The following is a 27,930-nucleotide window of genomic DNA, read 5'->3' as shown; positions in this document are numbered from 1 at the left end:
AGCGGCCCCGGCCCCAGGCTGGGTTATTGTCTCTCCTTGCAGCCAATCCGCGGTGCTTTTGGGGGTGGGGGGATCCGGCCTCCCGATTGGTCGCCCCACGCTCCGCCCCGCCCCGCCCCGCCCGGGATCCCGGGAGCTGTCCGGCTGCCTCGGTGCTGATCCCGCCGCCTCCCACGGGCCACCAGCAGCGCTAAGGGGGCACTATGAGCGGGGGCGTCTACGGCGGAGGTGAGCAAGCCTCCGGTTTCGGGCTCCCAAGCCTGGCGCGGCCTCACCTGCAGCCCTGCGCCCCGAACTGGCGCGACCCAAGCTCTGGGCACCTGGGGCCTGTCACCTCAGCGCTCGGACGGGGCCAGCCCCGGGGTTGGGTCCTGCGCCATTCCTACCTTCGGTCCTTCCCAACTCCCGCGCGCCCGGCCCAGCCTCTCCACCCTTCAACCCACCACCGTCCGGGCCCCTGCCCCTTCCTTGCCAGAAAGGAAAGTGACCCTGAACGAGGCCACTGGGCAAGAAGGGACTCTGGAAGCTTGACCCCCCACTCCCAGGACCCCGGACTCCACGCCGAGCTTCCACCTGCCCCAGACAGTGTTGAAAGTGGCGAGACTATGGCTCTGCCTTGATCTCTCCTCGGAACTATCCAGGGGGAGAGAGTTTGGGAGAGACCCCCTCACACGCCTGTCTCCCCGCACAGATGAGGTGGGGGCGCTGGTCTTTGACATTGGCTCCTTCTCAGTCCGCGCTGGGTACGCTGGGGAGGACTGCCCCAAGGTGAGCCTTCCAGTCCCCTTCCCAAACCCTAGGGCCTCCAGGCTCCCCTCCCGCCTTCTCAGAAACGCTGGGCTTTCACAGCCCAGAGAGAAGCTCTGCTAAGCGGGAATATGGGAGTAAACCCAGGGGCGGGCTGAGGGCCCTGCCAAGGGCTTGGCCTGGGGCAAGAGGTTGACTCCTCTCCCTGACGATTCACCCCTCCAGGCTGATTTCCCTACCACAGTGGGGCTGCTGGCTGCGGAGGAGGGGGGCGGGCTGGAGTTGGAGGGAGAGAAAGAGAAGAAAGGGAAGATCTTTCACATCGACACCAACGCCCTGCATGTGCCTCGGGATGGAGCGGAGGTCATGTCACCTCTCAAAAATGGCATGAGTAAGGGGCCCCCACCCACTGCCTCCTGACACAGACCTGGAGCCCAACCCACAGCCCGGGACACGGCACCCCACACTCATGGAGTTTTCCTTGCAGCTACCCAAGTCCCAGAGATCCCCTTACTGCTTCCCACAGCTGCCCAGTTCCCAGCCCAGGGACCTCGCCAGATATCTGGGAAGGGGGAATTTCCACTGGAGCTGTTCTCACTTTCCCTCCCCCGGACTTGGTCTTTCCCCTTACTTTTCTTCCCTTCTCTGGACCCCTTCCTGCCCACTATCATCTCTTCCCGCTGGTCTCCTGGCCCCAGTCGAGGACTGGGAGTGCTTCCGCGCCATCCTGGATCACACCTACAGCAAACACGTCAAGTCCGAGCCAAACCTGCACCCAGTGCTCATGTCCGAGGCCCCGGTAAGTGCCTCACCCAGCCCCTAGGGCAACCCTGGAGTCCACAATTCACCTCTCTCCTCAAGCCCCTGCCATCAGTCACTCCACCTCTTTTCAGACTTTCCTTCCAACCACATCCTCTTCAACCACTTTCCTTCCTCACTGGTTCAGTCTCCATCCCTGTCTCTCCTCCTACTCTATCTACTCACCCCTCACCCAGTCAGCCTTATCCACTTGTTTTTTTTTAATGGTGAAATCCTTTTTTGACCTTTTAACTTAAAATTCTGACAATATTATGTATACATATAAAGAATCAATTTTCCTTATAAAGTATGTTAAGGAAAAAACTGCCATTCATACCCTCCTTCTTCCATTTCCCCTTTTCCAGAGGCAACTGCTTTTCTCTCTTTTAGTTTATTTTTGTCATTTTCTTTCATATCTCTAAATAACAGGCCTAAATTGCTTTTTAAGTTTTAGGCATTAGCTATGGATTTCCAACTATGGAAAATGAGCATTTAGCTCTCTTTCCTTCCCCAGCCCACACTATGCATATTTCTTACTCCCACTTTCAAGTACAGTTGTATTTTAGGTTTTTCTAAGATCAATATTCAGCATTCACACTGCTTTATTATTTACGCTAATCAGGGTTGAGCCAGGCAGTAAGCTCTGGTTACTTTTTCTTTACTGCACAACATTTTGTTTTCCCTAGAACTAAAAATTGTCTTGATTTTTATTTTGCATAGTCTTCTATCTGCTTATATTATGACCCTATGCTCATCAGTTGTTTACATTTTTCTCAGAACTTTAATCTCCTTAGGCATTCTATCAATTTCATCTTCTTGAAAATACCCTCTCCAAGAACCCACTTATTTGCTCCACTTTGGACTGGTTGCCTTCTACACAGAGAACATAGCGCTCATCCTGACATCTCCCTTCACCATCATCATAGGGAATCTGTTCACTTCCGTCCTATGTTAAAAGGACTGTTTCCTGGATCTCATGACTCCTTTTCTTGAGTTCCTCCATTATTTTCATGGAGCACATCCTTCAGTAATTATCCTAGAAAAGTCACAGGAAGTAAACTTTTTGAGACCTTGCATGTCTGGCCTTGTATTGCTAGCTTAGCTAGGTATAACACTGCAAATTGGAAATCACTTCTCTCCATAATCTTGACAGCGTTTCTCCATTGTCTTCCAGCATCTACTGTTGCCATCAAGAAGGCAGAAAATATCTAAATTCTGATCCTTGGATGTATTTTTTTCTGAAAGTTTATAGAATTTTCACTTTGTCCTCAGTTTTCTATAATTTCACACTATTATATTGGTTTACTTTCATCCATTGCTCTAGATCAGCGTTTTTCAACCAGTGTGCCACAGGAATTGTTAAAACACGCAATACCTGACTATTCAGTTCAGGGTCACCAACCTCTTTTCTCTTAGATTGTCAAATTTAAAAATAATGACAACAGCCAACACAGCAATAGCCACCCGGTGTGAATAAATAAAAGTTATACCTATTTTTTTTGTTAGATCAGCAAAAATTATGTGGGTTTTTTTGGTGTGCTGCAGAATTTTAGTAATTAGTTTGTGTGTGCCATGAGATGAAAAAGGTTGAAAATCACTGCTGTAGACATTCAGTGGGTCCCTTCAATCTAGAAACCTATGTCTTTCAACAGTGAACAAAAATTCAGTAATTATTCAATTTAATAACTTAAATTATTTATTTATCTCAATTTTCTTTGCTCTCTCTTTTGGGAAATATTATTTGGATTTTATACCTCTTGAACTAGTTCTCTAATTTTTGTATATTTTCCACTGCTATATTTTCCCCTCCATTTCCAAGATATTCCCTCAGTTTTATTTTTAACCCTTTTATTGAGTTTTTCATTTCTGCTCCTGTATTTTTAATTTTCAGGAGCTCTTTTTTTGTTATACAAATGTCATTTTTTTGGAGCATCCTATTCTTGTCTCACGGGTGCAATATCATCTGTTACCTGATAAGAATATTATAAATTTTTGAAAATTTTTATAATATTGAAAATTTTCATGCCCCTGCATAAACTCTGTTTTTTCCCCTGCCCTTTTTGGAAGTCTCTATCTCATTATAATGGATTTTCTTAGATTTATGTAAATTCTTGGTTGTCTGCTTATGATTAAGATGGGGGACTGAAAAAGCTGAATAGGAAGCTGTGTGGGTGGGAGACACGTTGACTATGATCTTTGCTAGAGGTTGAGCTGACCAGGATGTTTGTCAGGCAGGCTCTGATAATTGGAATCTTTTGATCTTTGATGTAACCCACAGGGAAGTTTTCCACCCTAGAGACAGGCCTGGCCACCCCCATTCGGAGAACCAAGTGAGAGAATAGGGCTGATGTTCTCTGCATTCCCTGTGCCTGGCGTCACTTAATTCCCCTGCTTTAAGTGTAGTGTCCTCACTCCCAACTGCATCAAGTGTTGCACCAGTTCAGAGCTCTGCAGTTTTACTCTGTTCAGAGTAAACATCCAGGGTTTTTGTTTTGCTTTGTTGCTGAGGTTAGGATGGGCAATAGCTTAGTGACACGGAATTGGAGAGAGAGTTTAGGGATCTGTTACTTGCATAGCTTTAAACAATCTTATTTTAGCTTTCTCTTCACCTCCACTTCCAGAGATACCTGAAACTACCAATTCCTGAGCCCTGTAAGGATTCCGATTCTGCAATTTAACACAGGTTGTTCCTGGGTTTTTTTTTTTTTTTTCTCACTACTGGCTTATCAGTCATCATTCTTGGATCTGTTAAATCCATTACCACTCACCTATCTGATTTCCATCCTTGGACAAGAGGTTACTGTTTTCTCTTTTCTTATTATTCCCAATCTTTGAGGGTGTCCTGCTCTGATAAAAATCACATGACATAACATTAACCTTTTTAATGTTAACAATTTAATACATTCACAATGTTGTGGAGCCATCATCTCTATCTAGTTCCAAAACATTTTCATCATCCCAAAAGAAGATCCATTTTCATACGGCAGTTTCTCTCCACTACCCCTGCCTCCAGCCCTTGGCAACCGTCAATTGCTTTCTGTATCTAGGGTGTATCTATTCTAGATTTCTCATAGGAATGGAATCATACAATATGTGACTTTTTGAGTCTGTATTCTTAGCATAATGTTTCTGAGATTCATCCATGTTGTAGTATATATCAGTACTTTAGTTTTTATTATAACTAATATTTCATTGTATGGATATACCATAATGTTTTTCTATTTATCCATTGCTGTTAGTGCTGCTGTGAACAGTTGTGAAGATTTGTTTGAGTACATATTTTTAATTCTTTGGGGTATATAACTAAGAGTGGAATTGCTGGGTCATATGGTAATTCAATATTTAAATTTTTGAGGAACTGCCGATTGTTTTCCACAGTGGCTGAACCATTTTACTTTCCTACTAGCAATAAACAATGGTTTTAATTTCTCCACGTTTTTCCAACACTTGTTATTTTCTTTTTTCCCCCCAAATTATCATTGCCATCATAGTAGGTGTGAAGTGGTATCTCACTGTGCTTTTGATTTGCATTACCCTAATTGCCATTAGTGCTGAGCATCTTTTCATGTGTTTGTTGGGTTTTTGTGGGTTTATGTCTTTTTAAATTGCCCCTTTATTTTAGTTTTGCTGGAATCCTGGAAGGGAATAAAATAGATGTTTGTATTCAATCCATCATTTTTACTCAGAAATATCTCCAGCTCTCTTGCCTCTGAAATGATTAGAATGGGAGAAGAAGAGATATGTATTGGAGGCTGGGAGGAGCCTGAAGTGTGTATACTGTACAATAAAGAACACTGGGCCAGGAGTCAAGAGACTATGATTCTAGTCCTAGCTCTACTAAGAGCTTTCTGTGTGACCTTGGGCAAGTCACTATCTTTCTCTGAGTTTTTTCTTCTTCAGCTGTGTTTGAACTGTGATCTTCAAAGTTCTTTATAGTTCTCACATTCTAAAGATCTATGTGGGTCAAGGGGACTGACCTGTGTTCCCAGTCAAAATTGTGTGGATGTGCATGGGTCTGTGCCTCTCCATTCCTGAATCCTCCCCTCCTGCACTTTCTCCACAGTGGAACACGCGGGCCAAGCGGGAGAAGCTGACGGAGCTGATGTTCGAGCAGTACAACATTCCTGCCTTCTTCTTATGCAAGACAGCTGTGCTTACTGCGTATCCTCTGGGTTGAGCTGTTCTGCCTGGGTGGAGGGCTGGGGTGGGTGTGTGTTGTGCTGAGCTGGGGGGTTGGGCTTGATTCTATGGAGATAAAGTCCTGGAGGGGCAGGTACTCCCATGGGCCCCATTCGTACAGAGAGCCCCTGTGGGCTAAAAGCCTTGGACCCTGAGGTGGCCAGCTCAGCAGTCACTTCCCATTTCTCCATCGGATTGAGCAGAGAGAGAGGGAGAGAGTTCAACCAGAAGGGGCTGGGGCTAGAGAGAGAAAGGATGGGTATCTGACAAAGAGGAGTTTCCTTCCCAAACAGCTAATCAGCATTTATTTGTTTATTTAAGGATCTGCCTTGCTAGGCACTGGGGCAATATGGCCTCTAATTTCAAGGAGCCCATAGGACATAAAACCAAGACTAAAGAGAGGCTGGGAGCTCAGAAGGAAGGAATACAGGGGAAGATGTTGTGATTTAGAGGGAAAAAGTGACAGGGGTCTCAGGAGCTTTCCTCCAGCAAATGGGTCACGAACCAGGAGAAATCTGCAGACTGGGAATGGGCTGGACCTCAGGATAGCAGAGAGTGACCAGATCAGACCTGGATCCTTGCCCCTGCATCTGCTGCTGCTGTCTCTTTGACCTACCCATCCCATGCCAGCTTTGCAAATGGACGCTCCACAGGCCTGGTGCTGGACAGTGGGGCCACCCACACCACAGCCATTCCAGTGCATGATGGCTACGTCCTGCAGCAAGGTGGGGCTTCAGCCAAGGTTGGGGGTGCCTTGGGAGACCAGACCCTGACACCCCCTCCCATTCTAGGCATCGTCAAATCACCCCTGGCAGGGGACTTCATCTCCATGCAGTGCCGGGAGCTCTTCCAAGAAATGGCCATTGACATCATCCCACCTTACATGATTGCAGCCAAGGTGGGGCCTCTGGGGCATCTTGGGCACTCACCTTATGACTGTCAGCCCACTGACTCAGTAGATATAAGAACGGGGAACAGCAGGGCCCCCAGAGGACACTGGGTCCAGTTTCTCAACTTACAATCAAGGCATCAGAGATCCAGACAGGCTGAGGGATGTGGCCTAGGTCACACAGCCAGCTGGTAGCAGGATATGAAGGGCCATTTGGTGAGTTCTAGGGTCCAAAAGACTCAGGTTCAAGGTCTGCTTCTACCATGTAAGAGCTGTGTGAGGTAAAGCATGAGACTGAAGTTTCCCAAGCCTCATTTTCTTCCCTTGTAAAGTGGAATAACAGTGCATTAGGCTGCTGTGTCAAATGAGATATTGCATGCAAGGGTCTTCCCTGGACCGCCCCATGGAACGTGGCTCAGTAAAGGCTGTTTCCTTAAGGTTCTGGTTTCCTACTGTATTTCCTATTCTTCCAGCTTTCTCTGACCCAGGCCTTTCAGATTAGCTGTACACATTGCAAGCGTGGCTCTCCTCATTATCCCTCCTCTCACGGGGAAGGAGAGAAACATCTCCTGTGGGCCACATAGCATAGAGTCTAGTGCCTGTTAGCTGCAGAGCCAGCAAATGCTAGGAATGCAGGTGTGGTCAGGGTGGGCTGGGCAAGTGTGGGATGAGGAAGGGTGCTCATAGGCTGTGCCCCCACAGGAGCCCGTACGAGAGGGCGCCCCCCCAAACTGGAAGAAGAAGGAGAAGCTACCCCAGGTTTCCAAGTCTTGGCATAACTACATGTGCAATGTGAGGCACTGAAGAAAGTCCGCCGAAACACTCCTCCTTAGCTGCTAGTCCCCCACCATGAATGGAAGGGAAGGGACAGAGGCCCTGCAAGTGGGTTGGGGAGGAGGGCTGAGGAGGGTAGCTGACCCTCACCACCTCCCTGGGTTCTCAGGAGGTGATCCAGGACTTCCAGGCCTCTGTGCTGCAGGTCTCAGACTCTCCCTACGACGAACAGTGAGTGGGGCCTACAGCTGGGGGGAGCATGTAGGAAAGAGGGCCTGAGGCTCGTGGGGGACCTCTGGTCCTTGATGAGTACCCCAGACAAAGTCTTGCTCCTTCCCGGGCAGGGTGGCTGCACAAATGCCCACAGTGCATTATGAGATGCCCAATGGCTACAACACAGACTATGGCGCTGAGCGGCTCCGCATCCCTGAGGGCCTGTTTGATCCCTCCAATGTCAAGGTTGGGCAGGCTGGAGGGCACTGTGGTGGGGCTGGCTAGGGTCCCTGGAGGCAAAGGTGTGGGAGAGGCTGGGAAGGGTCATAGGAGCCTGGGTAGAGGGGGCGGAAGGCCCAAAACCAGGGTAACCTTTTTCTGCAGGGCCTCTCAGGGAACACCATGTTAGGCGTGGGCCATGTGGTGACCACCAGCATTGGCATGTGTGACATCGACATTCGCCCGGTGAGGCCGGAGCCTGCGGCTGGGCAAAGGGGCCTAGGAGAAGAGGGGAGATAAGGAAGGGCTGTTGCTTGTCTGCTTACTCCTCCTCCCTGCTCTCAGGGTCTATATGGCAGTGTCATTGTCACTGGTGGGAACACACTGCTTCAGGGCTTCACTGACAGGCTCAATCGAGAGCTGTCCCAGAAGACCCCACCGGTAGGAGCCTACCCCCAGCTAGGGCCCTGGACTCCAGTCCTGGGTCAGCCCTTCAAGACCAAGTCCTTCCTTTTTCCAAACATCTAGTGTTCTGGCTACCAGAGCAGATCCCTCCCCTTGTGCCTTCCCAGTTTTCCCTACCCCTAGCCCTGTCCTTTCCCAGAACCCAGGCGTCTGTTTCCCCCAGCCCTTCTTTCCCCGCAGAGCATGCGACTGAAACTCATTGCCAGCAACAGCACCATGGAGCGCAAATTCAGCCCCTGGATTGGAGGCTCCATCTTGGCCTCACTGGTGAGTGGGAAGGGGTCTGGCCTGGTTCTGACTGTGTGAAAGGGGCAGCCCCAGGCAGCCCCAGTGCCTTGTCTACCTCCTCATTTATTCATTCAACAAATATTTATTTTTGAGAAAGGGCAGTTAGTGATCCCAGAAGGGTTAGTGTTCAATCAGGTCACAAATCAGGGAGCAGAGGAACAGGAGAGGTTGGTTGGGATGACTGTGGTGGCCTTATGTGCCAGGGTGAGGTACCCACTGTACTCAGCAGAGAGGAGGCCCTGAAGGTCTGGGGCAAGGCTAGGTGACGGTCGGTCATAGGCATGTTTGAGACTACGTCTTTGGGGATCTGGGTGTGATCTGGATGTGAGGGGACCTTACAAGGAGACTATATTGTCCTGGAATCATAGAGAGGGGTGAAGAGCAAGGGGCAGTTAGAGAAGGAGGTAGGCAAGCTGGTTCTGGGGCTGTAGGTGGTGAGTTCAGTTTGGATCTGCTGCTGGGGCAGAAGTAAGGTGTTGAGCAGGGAGCTGGAGATGAAAACTGCATCTGGAGGGTGTCAGCCACACAGAGGGGACAGCAGAGGCACGACAGGACAAGGAGGACATCTGCTAGAGGGGGAGCCCTCAGGGAGACAAAAACAAGGGTCAGAAAGGCAGGAGGCTAATAGTCTGAAGTTAGCTCAGGGCTGAGCATGTCAGTCACGCACAGTTATTGTGGGCCTCCTGTGTGCTGGCAGTGGGCAGACAGCCTGACATGGTCTCTGCCTCCATGAGCAGGGGAAGTCTTAGAGGCCCAGATCATTAAACAGGAAGTCACCTTGAATGTAAGGGTATTTCTTTAAGGAAGGACCTGATCCAGTTCAGGGGTTGTGAAGAGACTGTAAGGAGTATTGAAACTGAGATGGGCCCTGGCTGGTGTGGCTCAGTGGATTGAGCACTGGCCTGTGAACCAAAGAGTCACAGGTTCAGTTCCCAGTCAGGGCACCTGCCTAGGTTATGCTCCAGGTCCCCAGTGTGGGGCACATGAGAGGCAACCACACATTGATGTTTCTCTCCATCTCTTTCTCCCACCTTTCCCCTCTATCTAAAAATAAATAAATAGAGTCTTAAAAAATTTAAAAAGAAAAAAGAAACTGAGATGGGAAGACTTGAGTAAGAATGCAAGAGGTAAAGAGGGAGAAAGGGTGCCTGGACCGGGGGGAGAGGCAGGCAAAGCCAAAGGCAGTGTGCAGACACAGTCGAACACTGGTTTAGCAAGCTCACTTGGGCCCAGTGGCCTCCACTGTGACTGGAGTTTGACCAGGAAGTGGATACAATAGAGGAGTCCAGGATGAGGCTCAGAGTGCCAGCTCCTGGCAGCTCTGTTTGATAAGAACATAACATGAGTCACATAAGCAATTTAAAATTTTCTAGCAGCCATATTTAAAGAGCCCAAAGAATCGGGTGAAATTAAGTTTAAAAAATGTATATTTTATTTAATCCAATATATTCAAGATACTTCATTGTATGATCAAGATAAAAGCAATTGAGATATTTTACATTCTTTTTTCTGGACTTTGTCTTCAATATCCAGCATGTATCTTACACAGAGTGCATCTCAGTCTGGACCAGCCACATTTCAAGCGCTCAATAACCACGCGTGGCTAGTGGCCACTCTACTGGACTGCGCTAGTGTAGAAGATGAGAAAGGCCATAGAAGCAGGTTTGGGCCAGACCTGGGAGAAGATGATAAACTCAGGGGTGGATGTGTTGAGTGTGAGGTCTCGAGGGACACTCAGGAAGAGGTGTCCAAAAGACAGCTGAGTATTTGGCTCTGTTACTCGGCACAGAGATCTGCAAGGGAAATGGGAAATTGGGGGCGGGGTGGGATTTTAACTCATGAAAAGTCAGGGAGCACAGGAGCTGGTCCAGGAAGCCTTGTTCTGTGAGCCAAGGAGAGAAAAATGGACAGAACCACGGACACAGGCACCAACTGTCAGGCAGAGACAGAACAACCATCAAAGAGAAGAGACAGTCTGAGAAACCCAGTGCAGGAGACCCTCAAGGGGCAAGTTTCAGTAGGGAGGTGGGGCACCAGAATGAAGACAACTCCATCACAAGTGAGGTGGTGCAGGAATAGTGAAGGTAGAATTTTCTTGCTAATGAAGGAAGATGTGACCAGTTTGTAAGGCCAGATGGAGCGACAGGATGCTCGGTGGAGGAGGAATGAGTGTGTGTGTGTGTGTGTGTGTGTGTGTGTGTGTAAGCACTCGAGGTAGGGGCAGTTGTTGGGGTATTGGTTGGCTGGCTTGGGGCTGTAAGTTCCACCACCCAGCTCAAAAACAGCACCTGGCCCAGGGTAGCAGGTGCACAATAAATACTTGTTGAATGAATGAGCATTATGATTGAACGATATGAAGTACGGTATTCACCCCTAGAATATGAAGGCGTTGTCGGGAGGATGGGGGGTGGGAGTTGGGGTTGGGGAGGGCGTTGCCGGAGGGAGGTTGACCTGGGGATGGGGTGGAGGGAACAGGAAGAGGGTTTCCAGGGGCTGAGCCTGCACAGGTGGAATGTGGGGAGGCGCTTCCCCCCACCCCTCCAGGGCCTGCCTGACCGTCAGTGTCCTCTCCCACACCCAGGGCACTTTCCAGCAGATGTGGATCTCCAAGCAGGAATACGAAGAAGGCGGGAAGCAGTGCGTGGAGCGGAAGTGCCCTTGAGGGCTCCTCCTTCCCACCTACAGGCCCGCACGCAGCAGTGGGGGAGAGGACGAAAAAGGGAGGGGAGAGGGTTTCCCCGGCTGGGCCTCCCCAAGTTCAGATCGAAGTCCCCTAACCCTCCCCCACCCCATCGCCCCTTTCTTTTCCCCGCCCCTCTCGTCCTCTTAGATTGTGATGTTTCCGGGTTGAAAGGAGTAAAAATGTTTTAAGAAAAAAAAGTTTGGCCTCCTTGGGGTGGGGAGTGGGTGCAGGGGCCTGGGGGTTGGCGAGCAAAGGGCAACACTGCATCCATTTGTGATTCCACGGAGGACACCGGGCCAGGTCTGTGGGCCTGGAGGAGCCGGAGGGGCTACGCATGCCTCAAGTTTGAAATGTGCCGCGATCCAGCGAGGATCACTCAGCGAGGATCCGGCAGAGCCGCAAAATAAGTCGCCTAGCGAGGAGCCCAGCTGGGGTGGGAAGGGGTTGCAGGAGAGAAGGGGCTGCGGCTTGGGGAAGGCCGAGGTCAGGGCAGGGCCAGAGGCGGGGCAGGAGTGGGCGGGCTAGGGGTGGGCCTGGGTGGGCGGGGCGCTGGGCGCTGGAGAGTCATTGTTGGAGCACTCGTGGACCTGCAACTGAGGTGAGCTTGGGCTACGCGGCTGTCTTCCGTCCTGGGGCTCTTGGCGGTGACAGGAATGGGGCGGGGACTCGGACACCGGTGCGCCCCAGCAGATCAGAACTTTTCATCCATCTTGGGTAGGAATTGGGTTTTCCTAGGGGTGATCCCCACACAAGACCCCTGAGCCGTTCTGTTCCAGAACTGAGTGTCCTAGGGTCCCCGGCCGGGCTTGGGGACCTGCGCCCCCTGCCTGAAATTGTGGGTAAAACTTAGCGGTTTGTGACAGTGATGGTTCCTTGAGTCCCCAGACCCAAAAGAAGTAGAAACCCGTGTGGTCCAAGTCCTTTCGTCACGAAACTGGCAGAAGTGCCCAAACAGGACCAGGAATTGTCCAAGGTCACAAAGCTCTGCCCACACTTTGGCCAGGACTCTTTCCACCACTGCCTGAGGGCCTTGACCCACAGATCCCTGACTCCTGGACCCTCACCCTGGAGCACCCACCCGTCCTGCCTGGCCATGTGCTACAACTCGTACCCTTCCCTCCCCAGCAGTAGGAGCCTGAGACCCAATGTTAGTCTGATTCTCATGCGACAAGACACCCACATAGCTAGACCAAGCCCCCAGGTCACACCACTGCTGCATCTCCAGCTTAGCTGCACACAGAGGCTGGTACACAGAGAGGACAACTAATGTGATACAGGCCTGGGCATTGGGCCTGCAAGCCAGGTGAGGAGGGGCAGAGATTTTCAAGGTGGGGAGCTAGGAAGGGGTCCCCAGGACACTGGGAGGGGTGGAAGCAGGAGAGGGGTGGGGGCATCCATATCTACACCCTCCCCAGCCATCACTACCCCTCCCCCACTCCTGATGGGAACTGGGAGACCAAAGTCTGTCCCAAGGTCAAAAATTGATTGTTTTGCAGGGATGGGGCAGGAGTGGGACTGTGGAAGGGTTGGCAGGGGAGGGGGACAACCCCTCCTCCTCTAGCCTGGGCTGCGGGGCCATGTGAGGAAGGCTGGACTGAGGTCAGGGCTGTGCCCCCACCCTTGGGGGGAGCAAGAAACGCCAGAGCTTAGGCTGCCTGCCAGGGCTGATAAGGGGCCCAGACAGGGCTCCCACAAACGGTTTATCATTGGGGGTGGGGAACAGTCTGCAGGACTCAGGAGGGGGCACGAGCATGGAGCCGCTTTGGGGTCTACTCCAGGGAGCGGTAAGACTGAGTGGGGTCGGGAAACACCTTAGGCCTCCTCTCTTGGCCCTGCAGCCCCTCCCAAACCCCAAGGCTTGCCCCTCCCCTTCCCCCCTCAATCTTTCCCCTCCAACCTGCCTGTCAGGACCCCCTTCCTTGCCTTGTGCTCATTTGGTACCCCAAAGTCACTGACCCTATTATTGCCTGGTCCCTCCCTGCCCCCCCAAACCTCTTTCCCTAATCTCATGCCCACCATGCTCCCCACAGAAAAGGTTGTCCCCACGACCCTCTCAGACCATCTACAAGCATGTGGAAGGCACCCAGCAGGGCTGCCCAGAGGACGAAGAGGAAGACAGGGAGGAGGTTGCTGAGCCACCAGTCCACTTCTGTGCCATGGAGCTGAGGGGCCCTGAGCCCCTGGGCACTCAAGCTAGGCGGCAAAACCTTGGACTCTGGGCGGCAGCAGGACGAAGGGGTGCTGCCTACCTGGCCCTGACAGCCCTGCTGATCTTCACTGGGGGTGAGAGTCATTCTGCCCCCACCTTGAAGGGCCTGGGCTGGGGGAGATTTCTGGGGTCCAGGGAGGGGCACAAGGAGAATCTCCATCTTGCCACTTGCCAGCCTTCCTTCTGGGCTATGTGGCCTTCCGAGGATCCTGCCAGGCATGCGGGAACGACGTGTTGGTGGTCAATGAGGATGTGAACTATGAGCCAGGCCCGGACACCCACCAAGGCACATTGTACTGGAGCGACCTCCAGGCCATGTTCCTGCAGCATCTCGGGGAGGGGAATCTGGAGAACACCATCAGGTAGGGGTCATCCTATTCCTCAGAAACCCTCATCTTCTCCGCTGCCGCCTCTTCTTCTCCTTTCCCAGGACCCTGGTATCATGGTCTCCCTTCTGAGTCCTTCCACCTGCCTCCCTAGCCTCCTTGCTCAGTGGGCCTGGGGAGGACAGCAGGCATTGGAGCTGAGAGGAGGAAGGGCAGTTGCCAAGATGAACCTGCAGAGGGCTTAAGTTCTGAGGGTTCTGAAAAGTCTTGAATGCCACTCTAAGGAGCTTGGATTTTGACTTGTGGCAGCAGGGAGCTGGGGTGGGGGGCTGGCTCTGAGAAGAGGTATCAGAATCAGGGATCAGAAAAACAAGCAAGGAAATCCATTCGTGGGAGCAGACCATCCCCCATCTACATTATGAGAGAAGCCGTACAGATGCAGAGCGTGCCGCCTACAGCACAGCACAAGCAGGCCAGTGTTTCTCTTGTGCTGAAGTCACCTTTGCTTGCTGGGGAGGAGCTGCCAGGTAGGTCCACAGAAGAGGTCAGGCCACCAAGAGCCCTCTTTTAGGTCAGAAATAGTTTTTCAGTGGCTTCTCCTGGGTTTTCTAAGTAGAAAATCATATAAACTATACATACTGAGAGATGCATAGCTTCTTCTCCAATGCTGATACCTTTCATTTCTCTTTAATTTTTTATTGAATTGGAGAGGACATGCGTTTAGGTGACGATGACAGTAGATATCCTTACCTATTTCTTGACTGTCACAGGAATGTTTTCATAATACTTTGTTATGGGGGGTGAACTTTGCTGCAGACTCTGGAAAGCTTTTTAAAAGCAAATTAAGGAAGTTTCCTTCTACTCCTAGCTTACTGGGAGTTTTGTGGGGTTCCCCCCCACCACCAGAGGGCATGCTTATTGATTTTAGAGAGGGGGAAGAGAGGGAAAGAGAGAGGAAGAGAAACATTGATCAGCTGCCTCTCATCCCAACCAGGAACCTACCCCACAACTTAGGTATGTGCTGTGATCAGGAATCGAACCTGCAACCTTTGGGCTTATGGGATGATGCTTCAGCCAACTGAGCCCATACTGGCCAGGGCTGGAATTTATTTTTTGTTTTATTTTTAATGATCAGGAAAGGAGGAACAGTTATGGAATTTCCTTCTAATATTTTTTCAGAATGTATGGAGATGATCATTTAATTGTTCTTACCATGTTTATGTAGTAATTTGTATTAACATATTGCCTTTTCTTCATGAGAGCAACACTAAACGTGATCACTCTCTTTTTTTAAGGTTTATTTATTTATTTATTTATTTATTTATTTTTAGAGAGGGGAAGGGAGGGAGAAAGAGAAGGACAGAAACATCAATGTGTGGTTGCCTCTTGTGTGCCAGCTACTGGGGACCCGACCTGCAACCCAGGCATGTGCCCTGACATGGAATCGAACCGCAGACCCTTTGGTTCACAGGGTGGCGCTCAATCCACTGAGCCACACCAGCCAGGACTAAACATGATCACTCTCGACATCGCTGTATCTGCCTTGCTAAGAGACCTAAAATCTGTGACATCAACAACATGAGGGTTTTTTTTTTTTTCATCTTCTTGAGTCACACTTGGCAGGATAGGTACGGGCTGAGCAGGTGGATGGTTTGACAGGTCTAGGGGTGAGGTGTCACCCAGTGGATGCCGTCAAAGGGCAAGGAGGCAAGAGGGTAGCAAGCAGTGAAGTGACTCTGGTTTGGATGGGGAAGGGAAGGGAAACCAGGAGCTGATGATAGGCTTGGAGAAACTGGACAGTCTGGCATACTCAGTAAGGCTGAAGAGCAGGTATAGTGAGGGCAGTGGAGTAAGCTGGAACCTGTAAAACTCTAGTCAGAGAGGAGAGTAGGATTCTGGAGATTTTAAGATTTATCTGATAAACTCTGTCCTAATTTTCTTGGAGTCTCCAGCCCCTCCCACAGTGCCCGGTACTTAGTAAGTAAATCCTCAATGGATAAATATTCTGGAGATGGAGTTCTAGGTAATGACAAGATCCCAGGTGTGGCCAAGGAAGTGGGTGGCTGGACTGGAGGTGACACTGATGAGGCCATTGATTCATTTATCCAACAAATATTTTGAGCATCTATTATGTGGCAGGCTCTGGGCTGAGTAGCTGGAGGCGATACAGCAGAGAACAGAACAGTCTGGATCTTGCCCTCATGGAGCTTATAGTCTATTAGAGGAAATCAATACTGAAGTTACAATCACACTCATGACTGCACAAGTATTACTGGGATCGTGGCTTGGAAGGAAAAGTAAAGACGTGAGGAATGACTAGAACGCAGGGATCCTAATTTAGTTTGGGGGTCAGGGAAAACTTCCTTGGAGAAGTGACAAGTTGGAGCTGCTGAGGGGTGAGTTGGTCACCAGGCAAAGAGAAGGTGGAAAGGATTTTAGGCCAAAGAATATCCCATGCAAGGGTCTGAGCCAGGAAGGTGGCGGCCTGGTGGAGAAAGTGAAAGAAAGTCCATGTGGCTTTTGAGGTGGATGTGGATCAGGCGAAAAGAGCCTGATGGGCTACATGAACTTCTTTGGATTTTATTCTAAGAGGAATAAGTGAGAACTAAAAAGCTTCAAACGATAGAGTATCATGATCAGATTTGGGGTGAGGGACCTTTTTAAGGTCAGGTGCAAAGAATGGAGTTCATCATGCCCCTGAGCCCGTAGCCCGGTATCCTTACTGGTCACCAAGGGTGAGAGGGCTTTCCTGTTTCATTTGCCTCCCTGTCCCTGAGTGCTCCTCCCCACGCCGCTCTCTCAAAAGTAGCTCATCCAATGTGCTTGATGTGTGCCTTTAAACACACATGTAGCTTTGTCATATATGTCATGTTTTATGTGCATGTGTAGGTTTTTCCAATGTTTGTATAAAATGCTATACATTTATTATTTTAAAATGTAAGCAACGTGAAAAAATACAAAGAAAGTAAAAATAAAAAATATCACTCTAAGAGTTAGTGTTCAGATATAGCCACCTCTAGTGTGTGCTTTTATTTATTTATGTTTAAAAGATTGTATTGATTCATTCTAGAGAGAGAGGGTGGGAAGGAGAAAGAGGGGGAGAGAAACGTCCATGAGACAGAGAAACATCAATCAGCTGACGCGCACCCCCTTCCCCATGTGAGCCAGAACGGGGGAAACCCAGGCAGACCAGGAAGCAAGTCAGGGACCCCTTGCCTCCCAGGATGATGCCCAACCAACTGAGCCACACCAGTCAGGCCTCGTGTGTGCTTTTAATTTTGATAAACATTTTTAACCTAACAGTGTTTTCAAGGGCTACTGTGTTGCAGCGTGTCTATCTGGTTTATTGTTCCTTACTGCTCTGTAGGAATCCAGTGTGTGGCTCCTTTTCTAAACGGACAGTTGAGCTCCTGGATGGGGATTGGAGGGGGGGGTGGCAGGAACGGCACTGAGAAAGCCGCTGTAACCCTGGATTGCAATAGTCCTCGTGAGAGGTGAGAGGTGAGAGGTGGTGGCTGAGACTAAGGTGTGTGTCCACCTGGATTTTGAAGCAGTGCGGAAGTTTAGTGGCTCATGGTGTGAAGATGAAAATAATAAGCCAGGTGCCAGAGTCCTCAATGAAAGCAGACAAGTGACTGGCTAGAACAGTGATTTTCAACCTTTTTCCTCTCATGGAACACTTAAACTAATTACTAATATTCTGTGCCACCCCAGTTGAAAATCGCTGGGCTGGAAGATAACAGCAGCGAGGAAGAACAGAGGATGGGCGAGTTGAGGGCGCGGGCTTCAAAGGGAAGCTTTTCGCCAGAGGAGAAGAGGTCAGAAATGTGAACAGTGGGGCCGGGAGCGTGCCTCCACTCCAAGCCCCAGTGGAATGTGAACCTGAGCCACCATCAGGAGCCCCATAGGAGACCTGGCTTCTCAAGGGAGAGTGGTGCTTCTGCCAAGGCCAGGGGTAGAAAGGGTATTTAGTGATAATGCTGGGGACGGAGGAGTTCGCTTGCCATGGAGATAGCACAGGTGGACCTGGTTGACAGGGAGGCCAGTGGAGGGCAGGGGTGAGATGGAGGAACAGGGAGGGTTCAGATGACAATAGACTTGCTAGACAGGTAGGTGGTGACTAGGGAAGAAGGAGGGTGAGGTCTCCAGTGAGACCCATGACTCCATGATTGCACTGGGAACCTTGGTGTCAGATGTCCAGGAGGCCCAGGTGGAGGATGGGGAAGATGGAGGGTCCTGTCTCTGCCAGTTAGCCCTTTAGAAGAAAAGTGTTTTGGTGCCTGGGACAAAGCACAGGGCAGAGTGCTTATGTGTGACAGAGGAAGTAGCTTGAAGTTCAGCGCGAGCCAGGAAGAACCTAAGGAATGGTGGACAGGACCCCTAGCTATTGGCAGTTAATGTTTTAAACATAAGGAGACCTTAGAGACGACAGGTCACAGCCCTGGTGGTGATGGGATGGATGGTGATGGCTTGGGAGCCCCTCACAGCCCAGGACCCAGGGTCATTCCACTTATCTGGCATCCTTCCCCCTCACCCGCCGCGTCTCCTCCAGGAGCCCAGAAGTCCTGGCCCTTCTCCCCTCCCGTGCACCAACCAATTCCACCTCTCCCCGCTCAGGCAAACCAGCCTTCGGGAAAGGGTTGCCGGCTCAGCCGGGATGGCCGCCCTGGCTCAGGACATCCGCGCTGAGTTCTCTCGCCAGAAGATGGACCACGTGTGGACAGACACACACTACGTGGGGCTGCAGTTCCCAGACCGGTGAGTGCGTGAGGATCGAGGGGCGGGGCGCGTGGGGTGCGGGTGGTTCACTATCCCCGCTCCTCAGGGCTCATCCCAACACCCTGCACTGGGTCGATGAGGCCGGGAGGCCCGGGGAGCAGCTGCCGCTGGAGGACCCCGACGTCTACTGTCCCTACAGCGCCACGGGCAACGCCACGGTGAGCGCCTCCTGCCACGCCCCCTTTCCTTCTTGGCTGAGAAGGAATGCCTTGAGCACGCCTGACCGACCTTCCTATCTTCAGGGAGAGCTGGTGTACGCCCACTACGGGCGGTCTGAGGACTTGCAGCACCTGCGGGCCCAGGGTGTGGAGCCGGCAGGGCGCCTCCTGCTGGTGCGCTTGGGGGTGATCAGCTTTGCCCAGAAGGTGAGGGTCCCTGGATGGGGGTGGGAGAGGGGAGAATGGAGCGCAGCGGGGAGGGTGCAGGCTAGGGAACCCCAAGATCGGAGAGTGGCACGTGGGAAGCGTCTAGGAAGGGTGTTAGAGGGAGAAAAGAAAGAACCAAGTGGGAGGTAAGGCAGCGTTGGCGGCGAACAAAATCAGGAGGTCCTGAACGGGGCACAGAGACATGGGAAATACTGGGTACTGCGGGGTCTGAGGCTGCCAAGGAACTGTGGGAGGGCGTGAAGATGCGGGCCCGGTGGTGCCCACAGCCTCTCTGGATCTACACCTGCAGATCGAAGGGCGTGTCATTGCACTTTTACTTGCTTTCCCTGCCCTTATAAATGTTTTCTCTGGGAGAAAGAGCCCTTTAGCCCCTTCCTTTCCTAGGTGGCCAGTGCCCAGGACTTTGGGGCGCAAGGAGTTCTCATATACCCCGACCCAGCTGACTTCTCCCAGAACCCACACAAGCCAGGCCTGTCCAGCGACCGGGCTGTGTACGGACATGTAAGTCTGGGGGGAAGCTAGCAGTGCTTTCCTAAGGCCCCGGGACTGCCCCTTCTGGCCTGGGATGAGGCTGGCACACTGTTTGAGAGCCTAGCCCACAGTTTCAGAGTGGACACCCCTCACCCCACAGGTGCACCTGGGAACTGGGGACCCCTACACACCTGGCTTCCCTTCCTTCAACCAAACCCAGTTCCCACCAGTCCAGTCCTCAGGCCTTCCGAGCATCCCAGCCCAGCCCATCAGTGCGGACACTGCCTCCCTCCTGCTGAGGTGAGGGGCGTGTGGGGACCAGGAGAGGAGGCAAGTCTGCGAGTTGCCTTTGGGTGAACTAGAAAAAGGTGGCTCTCCTGAGGGGCACAGCCTCTTGCCAAAGCCTGCCGTTTGGTGAGTGGAGCTCCTGCTGATGTCACACCCACCTCACCCGGCACCCTGGAGCCGGATGCAGCCTGCACCACTGCCCAGGGCAGCCCTGACCACACTGCCCCCTCAGGCAGGGTGCAGAGGGAGACAGCAGGAGCCAGATGGCGGGAGGAAGAGAAAGCGAAGAGTGGGCTTTGGGCTCTTCTACAGCCTGAGCCTGTCTGCATCTCCCAACCCTCTCTGCCCCACACCTCTCCAGGAAGATTGGCGGGCCTGTGGCCCCACAGGAATGGCAGGGGCGGCTCCCAGGCTCCCCTTATCGCCTGGGCCCCGGGCCAGGCCTGCTCCTAGGGGTCTACAACCACAGGGCTTCCACTCCCATCAGCAACATCTTTGGCTGCATGGAGGGCCGATCAGAGCCAGGTGTGTTTGCTTGCCCAGCCTGTGGGAGGGGAGCTGCTTATAAACCCTGATGAGAGATGGGGCCCAGAGGAGGGAGGTGGCTTTGACTGAAGTGGAAGGTATGGCAAGGGTTAGCGGGGAGGGAGTCTGGCAAGTTGGGGCTGAACTGGGACTGTGGAGGGTAGTAGTGAGACTTCAAAGTCCAACATGGTCAGAAACAGAATGGGCCGTTTTGCAGTCGTGATTTGTCTAGCATTGGAGGTGAACAAGCATAAGCTGGGTGATGTTATAGCATGAAAGGGAGGTCGGATCACGTAGATGAGCCTTGCAAGCATAGATGTGGATGGCAGTGGGGAATCAAAGTGGTTCTTGAGCTGAAGAATGGGGTCACAAGAACAACCGTGGAAGAAGAGTGTGGTACCTATAAGCACTGACGGAGTGGCGCAGGGAATCCTGTGATGAGGCTCGGGTGAGGATGCTGGTGGTTGGAGCAGGGGTAGAGAAAGGGTAGAGAGATTTAAAAGAGGAACACCTGGCAAACAGCAAGACATGGCAGGCCTGGGAGGTAAGGGAGTTAGGAATGACCCTAGGCACCCCGCTGAAGTAACAGATCATCCAGGCAGGGCCAAAGGGAGGAGGGGCACTCTCTTTAGTCACAGCAGGGGGTGAGCAGCTGAAACAGAGACCGGTTGAGGGCCTGGAGAAATGCTGGTGAGGTCCTGTGAGCGCCTACCCTTCCAGGGTGGAGGGAGAAGCCTCTGGGTGCTGCCAGTGTAACAGGTGGACCCAAACACCCCCTCCCCCAGATCACTACGTTGTCATCGGGGCCCAGAGGGATGCGTGGGGCCCTGGAGCAGCCAAGTCTGCTGTGGGGACCGCCATACTGCTGGAGCTGGTGCGGACCTTCTCCTCCATGGTGAGCAATGGTAAGGTCAGGGCCTGGGCCGGGCAGCCAGGGCTGTGGCCTGAGTCAGAATGGGGCGGAGAGGCAATCAGTGGCACAGGCTGGAGTGTGGCTGCTCAGACCTGGGCTCCAAACCTGGCCACTCATGTCATGTGTGGCCCTGGGAAAGTGACTGCGTTCTGATTTCCTTTTCTAAACACGGAAGTAGTAAGAGTCCAGGGTCTGAGGGCAGGTGAAATGGGAAACCCCATGTGTAAGCCATCTCCATCGCTGCTGGAGTTAGACCCAGGTGAGGTGGGCTGGGCTGGGTGCTTGATGAGAAGGAAGGAGTGACCCCAGGGGACCAGGGCAGAGGAAGACAAAGAGGGGGTCTTTGCTTGGCCCTCAGTTGAGCCTATCCACCGCCCCTGCTTTGTCCCTAGGCTTCCGGCCTCGAAGAAGTCTTCTCTTCATCAGCTGGGATGGAGGAGACTTTGGGAGTGTAGGCTCCACAGAGTGGCTGGAGGTAATGTGGGGTCCTGGGGAGGTAGGTAGGCAGTGGGGAGATGTAGGGAGGGGCTTCATACTCCATTTGCCTAACCCACAGGGCTACCTCAGCCTGCTGCACCTGAAAGCCGTGGTCTATGTGAGCCTGGACAACGCCGTACTAGGTGAGCAGGGGCAATGCCACCATCTGGACCCCCTCAGGTGCACCCCTGCCCTTGGGATCAAGCCCTGACCTTGGCCTTCTTCTCTGCAGGGGATGCCAAGTTCCACGCCAAGACCAGCCCCCTTCTGATCAGCCTCATCGAGAACATCGTAAAGCAGGCAAGAGTCTAGCCAGGAGCAGGGAATGGAAGGAAGCTGGTGGAGGGGCGGTCGGAGCCTGACCCTGTCCCCAACCCTGCCCTCAGGTGGACTCTCCTAACCACAGCGGGCAGACCCTTTACGAGCAGGTGCTGTTCAACAATCAGAGCTGGGATGCAGAGGTGTAAGTTAGGACAAGGTGGGAGGGAGGGAAACTGGGGGTGATGTGGGAGGAGCCTGAACCCACAGAGCGCTCTAACTGCCGCCCAACCCCAGGATCCAGCCACTGCCGATGGACAGCAGTGCCTATTCCTTCACTGCTTTTGCGGGGGTTCCTGCCATCGAGTTCTCCTTTGTGGAGGTGAGACTCCCTGGCCCTGCCCAAGAGCAGCAGCCCCTCAGCCTGTCGGCACCATGCCCCTGCGCCAGCACCCTCTGTCCCTGCAGGAAGGCCAGGCATACCCGTTTCTGCACACGAAGGACGACACGTATGAGAACCTGCACAAGGCGCTGCGGGGCCGCCTGCCAGCCGTGGCCCAGGCTGTGGCCCAGCTTGCAGGGCTACTCCTCATCCGGCTCAGTCACGATCACCTGCTGCCCCTCGACTTTGGCCGCTACGGGGAGGTGGTCCTCAGGCACATCGGAAGCCTCAACGAGTTCTCTGGGGACCTCAAGGTCCAAGCTGCCAACCCCGCTCATGGCTTCTAGGGTTGGGGGTCACTATATCCCCTTAAAGTGCTGCCCAGGCCAGGCTGTCTGGTCCCTCCCACCCCCACTCTCCTGGGAGGGGTGAGGCTAGGTCCTCTCTGGCAACCTGGCCCCTTTACTCCTGCCCCAGTCACCTAAGCCCCTCCCAAGCCCCCCGAATTTACCTCCGCACCCGCAACCACACAGGTCTTCCCTCTCCCTTCATTCCGCCCCAGCATTCTGTCCCCCTATACCACCTCTCTCCTGTCAGACTCAGCCCGGCCCCCAGCCCTTTGACCTCAATCCTAGGCCTGGTCCTGGCTCCTGCAGCCCACCCCAACCCACGCCTCTGCCCTCAGGCCCGCGGACTGACGCTCCAGTGGGTGTACTCTGCTCGGGGAGATTACATCCGGGCGGCGGAGAAGCTGCGGAAGGAGATCTACAGCTCAGAGGGCAGCGATGAGAGGCTGATGCGCATGTACAACGTTCGCATCATGCGGGTGAGGTCCTGCCTCTACCCTTCCCCCATCCCCAACCTCTCAGTGCGAGCTCCTTCCTCTCTGCTCCTTGACCTCTCTATGTTCTCTTGATCGCTGTCCTGGGTCACTTCCAGTCCTGGACGCACACTGCTCACAGGCCAGGCTGGAGTGACCACCGAGGCAGGCCCGGCAAAGTGTTGAAACGGACCAGGAGGGCCAGTCTCTTCGCAACAGTCACCTGGCCAGCATGTCAGGACTGGGGCACTGCCCCCCAACACACACACACAGAGTCCCCCACACTGCTTCCCCACCACCCTGGATAGAAAAGGCAAGCTCACAATGGCCTACCGTACAAGAGTCACAGGGTTATGGCACTGGAGATGCAAAAGTCTTAAATTCAGAGCACAGAGAGCTCTCTTCCTTCTGGCAACGAGATGCGCAAAACCCAGAAAGGCTGCTTGGAGGAGGTGTCACTTGAAAGTGATACTAGATCTTATTCCCTGAGCAATCTGTCCTGCTTAGCTTTAGTACGTTGCTATCTGCACCCCACCTCCAGTTCCAACCCCTCCTCTTCCTTCCATGTCCTCACCCCAAGAACTCAACGTGGCAACCCTTTGTCTCAGGAAATGAATAGGTAAGAACTATAAGAGTGGGGAAAAGTCTATAGGGCAAAATCATAGCAGGACTGTCCTCACTGAATATGGGGTAAGCAGGGAACCCACAGTGTTCACATGCAGTTTGGGGAGAACAAATCTACTCCTTGCAGGTTCGAGTTCTTTCCCCCCATTCATTTTTCCTGCTTGGGTTCCTGCCCATCTCCCTTGACACTACTCATTCCTTCTTTCTGTTCATAGAGTCACCCCTCTTGCTCTTTCATACTTGCTCCTTTCTTCTGGTCTCTCTCACTCTCCTCTCTCCTCAGTGTCCTCTTCCTCCTTCTCCCCTTCCTGTTCTCTCCGTCTCCCCTTCCTTCTGTCCTCTCCACTGAGACTGTGACCGTGTGGTGAGACAGGAGATTGGGCATGGTTCATCCGCACGCACAGATCTTGCTTTAGTTCCTGCTGTGCCAGACTCTAGGAACACAAAAAGACTCCCCCCTTACCTCACCCCTGAAGTTTCCCCGCAGGAGATTAAAGCATCTGTGCGCAGGGGATCAAGGGATTCAGATTCAGGCTGGAAAGGAAAAACTCAGTATTTCAGAACCTGCAACACAGGGCTAGGCCAGACCCAGGGAACTTCCTGGCTCTCGACCAGGAGTTGGTAAGCTACAGCCAGGGGGACAAACTTGGCCTGCCTCTTTGTAGATAATGTTTTATTGCAGTGCAGCCATGCTCATGGGTTTTCATATTGTCTGCAGCTGCTTTTGTGCTATAGCAGCAAAGTTGAGTAGTTGCAACAGAAACATTATGAGAAGCCTAAAGTAATTACTCTCTGGCTTTTTGCAGAAAAGGTTCGCTGACCCCTGCTTTAGGCTGTGACATGGGTCTTGCGCAACAGACAGAACTTGAGTTGGTGCAGAAAGTAAAGGACGTTTTAGGGTGGAGAGCCTGAGAATAAGAATGAAGCAGTGAAGTAGGGCCTGACTTGTAAGCGGTGTGTGGACCAGCAGAGCCCAAACAGAGGCCCTGTGAAGAAGCTGTGAGGGGAGAGGAGCACCAGATAGTGAGTTAGGGACCAACTAGGGGGAGCCTTAAATATCAGGATGAGAACTGATTTTTTAGGGTCGGGGCATCAAGGAAGGTGTTTGAGCAGGGAGGTGATGTGAGCAAAGTGGAGTGTTAGGAAGGATTTGGCCAGAATTGTAAATGGCCTGAAGAGAGAATGATGTTAGTGATGACTGAGCTCTGGGTGGGGGTGGCAGAGGGCAGCATATGCCACCTGTGGGTGAGGCGGCTGGACGATGTGAGACATTTGGAAGTAAAATGGACAGACTAGGTGTTGAGAGAAGACGAGAATCATAGCAGTTGCCATTTGTTAAGGGCTACCACATGCTAGGGCTTTACTTTCTCAGGAGTCCCCCAAATTCTGTGAGGTTGCTAGTTTTGTACACAGAAACCGAGGCTCCGATGGGCTAAGTAATGTATCCGAGATCTCAGTAAGTAGTAGAAACCGGGCAGTCTGACTCCAAAGTCTGTGCTCACCCACTCACGCTCACCTTTGAGGCTGAGAGCCTGGCATCTGAGGGAGACCATGGTGTTCACGAGGGAGTGTGGGTGCAAGGGTCAAGTTTTGGGAGATGTTGGTGCCCACATGTGTGAAGCTGTGTCCAGGTGCCCCCTACCCCAGTGAGGAGGCCCAGAAGGCTGGGGGGCAGGGTTCTAGTAAATGATTTATCAAGTAGAATTGCCAGCTGTCCCCACAAGGTCCTGGTTGAAGTTAAGAACATGGATGGGCTTTTGTATGAATGAGGCCTTAAGAAGATATGAGGGTGTGAGACCACCCTTGGAGACTGATTTTGCTGGGTGGTGCTGAGGCAGTGGTAATATCTTAAATATCTTCCCCTAGTGATTCTAATATGCAGCCAGATTTGAAAACCATTGGACTGTAGGTAAAGAGAAGAGCAGAAGGTAGAAGTTAAACCTTGGGCCTGCCCACAGAGGCGAGCTGAAGGAAATAGAGAGGCTGGCAGAAAGGTGGGAGGAGAACTGGAGTAGGAGCAAGGCCATGTCAGGACAGACAAACAGAATCTGAGTCAGAGGGTGAGGACAGAGTCGGGCACTTCATTAGGACTGGGCTGTCCCCTTGACCTTTGACTTGGGGCTTTGGACATTGGCAGAGGTAAGGTGGAATGTCTGGGGTGTGGGGAAGTTAGGAACAGCAGGACCATAGACTGTTCTCTGAGGTTCTAGGCAGGGAAGTGAACGGTGAGAAGGGAAGGCTGGGGAGACCTAAATGCAGACTTTGAGGTTTAAGGGAGGAAAAGAATTCAACCCAAAACACAGCTGGAAGACAATTCCTACAAGGTTACTAGTGCCTTCCAAAGAGGCCATTCCTGATTGGGTAGCCAAAGGGAGGTGGGACTTAAGCTGCTCAACTGTGTTCATTTAGCTGGTACTAGGTTCCAATATCGGTTTGGAATTGCTGTTCAGGCCTTCACTCAGGGCCAGAGCCCGACCCTCAACCTGATCACCCTCTCTGCTCAGGTGGAGTTCTACTTCCTGTCCCAGTACGTGTCACCAGCTGACTCTCCATTCCGCCACATCTTCCTGGGCCGTGGAGATCACACGCTGGATGCTCTGCTAGACCATGTGCGGCTGCTGCGCTCCAGCGGTTCTGGGGCCCTGGGGGCTGCCTCCTCTGCCGGGGTGATGCCTGGCCTGGGCTTCCAGGAAAGCCGCTTCAGGCGCCAGCTGGCCCTGCTCACCTGGACGCTTCAGGGGGCCGCCAACGCACTCAGCGGGGATGTCTGGAACATAGATAATAACTTCTGAGGGGGGAGGGTCACATGCCCCTGCCCCAGGCCAAGAGCTCCTGCTCTTCCCACTTGAGCGATTTCTGGGTGACTGTGCAACACCTCTCATTGCTGACCGATTTTTCATTAGCTCTTCCAGTGTCCCTAGGGGTCCAACATAAAATACCCACACACCCCTTGGCTCTCCAGCGTAGGAGTAGATGAACAGTGCCTTCCAAAAGGGACCATCATACAGCTAATCAGATGGCATCCACTCCATCATTCACAGCCCCTTCCTCTTCAGGAGCTGGGTCCCTCACACCTAGGGACCACTCTGGAAAGTTTCCTAGGCTCTGGGGAGCTTTCTTGGTGGGAGAGATGGCTGGGACCTTATGGCCAACACGTGGTATTTGGTAAGAGGGGCTGGAGTTTAAACTTCAATAAACCACGTGGGCATCTGTTGTTTATAAGCACCTTTATGCTTCTTCACCCTCATCCCACCCAAGCACCCATTACTCAAGACCTTCCCCAGGTCTTAAGTAGAAGGGGCCAGAGAGGATGCAAGTGGGAATGCTGTTTCCATGGGGAAAATTCTGAGATGTTTCGTTATTAAGGAAGGAATCTGTCTAAGGAAATCAGGAGTGCCCTTTCTCCAAACACCACCATGGGATGGGGCGCTGACTCTGTACCTTCTCCTGGGACCAGGGACGGGCCACACGTGTTGTAAGTTCTGGGCCAAAACAAAAACGCAGGGCTTCTTGTTCAAAAAGCAACACCAAAGCCATTTTCTTTCTTCCACAGTCACCCAATCTGTCATAATGGTTTTTTTTTTTAACTTGCTATTTAGTGTCCATATCCCTCAGATGGGGAAATACTGGGGTACAGATCCCCATAGGCACTCTGGGTTCTGCCCCACAACTTGGTACAGGTGTGCCTGACCCTGACCTAGACCTGGACCCTCCCTGTGCCTGCACCCAGGTTCCTGCTGGGGAAGGCGGGTGGCGATGGTCCCCTGGTGGGAGCAGGAATCTAGAAGTCAAGAGCCTATCCCGGGGAGGCAGAACTCTAGCACATGCTCCCCTGTCCCATCAGACCACTTCCAAAACATAAATCCAAAGGGTAGAATCATTAAGAATGTCAAAGACAGTGACCATGGAGCATTAACCCCAAACACAGGACCCCCTGAGCACGGGGCCTTGGGAGACTGCAGTGCTCAAACCCCCATTAGACTGGCCCAGCCTGGGACTTCTTGCTGCCAAGGTCCCCTTTGGCCAATCTTCATCCTGTGAGCTGGAAGCTGCAGGAGGGCAGAGAATTACAAGGGTTGCTGGTACCACTTTACCTTTCATCTTGGTCTCAGCAGGCTGTGGCCTCGGCTGTCACTCCAGGGCAGCTGCAGAAACCCCAGGGCTTGCCTCTCGGGCTCCTTGGTCCTCTCTTACTCCCAGTATGGTATGAGAAGTCC

General features: G+C 52.4%; 2 protein-coding genes across 8 annotated transcripts; both read left to right on the top strand.

Moving 5' to 3' along the window:
• The first annotated feature begins 127 nt into the window (after positions 1 to 127).
• Positions 128 to 11,423, top strand: ACTL6B (actin like 6B). Of its 3 annotated transcripts, XM_024571298.4 has the most exons (14): positions 128 to 228; positions 692 to 768; positions 973 to 1,138; positions 1,446 to 1,546; positions 5,609 to 5,706; positions 6,355 to 6,449; positions 6,516 to 6,622; positions 7,316 to 7,405; positions 7,557 to 7,618; positions 7,732 to 7,846; positions 7,985 to 8,065; positions 8,165 to 8,260; positions 8,465 to 8,551; positions 11,154 to 11,423. In XM_024571298.4, the coding sequence occupies exons 1-14, from the start codon at positions 204 to 206 to the stop codon at positions 11,232 to 11,234; spliced, it is 1,281 nt and encodes a 426-aa protein (XP_024427066.1). In that variant the 5' UTR covers positions 128 to 203; the 3' UTR covers positions 11,235 to 11,423. The 3 variants fall into 3 exon arrangements, with proteins under 3 accessions (XP_024427066.1, XP_053786581.1, XP_045060431.1); XM_053930606.2 differs by lacking the exon at positions 7,316 to 7,405; XM_045204496.3 differs by lacking the exon at positions 7,985 to 8,065.
• Positions 11,424 to 11,796: 373 nt separating this feature from the next.
• Positions 11,797 to 27,016, top strand: TFR2 (transferrin receptor 2). Of its 5 annotated transcripts, none has more exons than XM_045204638.3 (20): positions 11,797 to 11,853; positions 12,381 to 12,558; positions 12,979 to 13,039; positions 13,286 to 13,538; positions 13,640 to 13,826; positions 18,408 to 18,548; positions 18,616 to 18,727; positions 18,812 to 18,934; positions 19,340 to 19,456; positions 19,587 to 19,726; positions 20,076 to 20,239; positions 21,025 to 21,144; positions 21,545 to 21,627; positions 21,709 to 21,772; positions 21,862 to 21,929; positions 22,016 to 22,092; positions 22,185 to 22,269; positions 22,338 to 22,583; positions 22,955 to 23,095; positions 26,218 to 27,016. In XM_045204638.3, the coding sequence occupies exons 3-20, from the start codon at positions 13,007 to 13,009 to the stop codon at positions 26,503 to 26,505; spliced, it is 2,442 nt and encodes an 813-aa protein (XP_045060573.2). In that variant the 5' UTR covers positions 11,797 to 11,853; positions 12,381 to 12,558; positions 12,979 to 13,006; the 3' UTR covers positions 26,506 to 27,016. The 5 variants fall into 5 exon arrangements, with proteins under 5 accessions (XP_045060573.2, XP_045060575.2, XP_045060572.2 ...); XM_045204640.3 differs by having other exon boundaries at positions 11,831 to 11,853; positions 12,384 to 12,558; XM_045204637.3 differs by having other exon boundaries at positions 11,849 to 11,969.
• The last annotated feature ends 914 nt before the right edge of the window (positions 27,017 to 27,930 follow it).

Source organism: Desmodus rotundus, chromosome 1 (genome assembly GCF_022682495.2).
Source record: "Desmodus rotundus isolate HL8 chromosome 1, HLdesRot8A.1, whole genome shotgun sequence".
In the NCBI taxonomy this organism is placed as follows: domain Eukaryota; kingdom Metazoa; phylum Chordata; class Mammalia; order Chiroptera; family Phyllostomidae; genus Desmodus; species Desmodus rotundus.
This window is presented reverse-complemented; position numbering and strand designations above follow the sequence as displayed.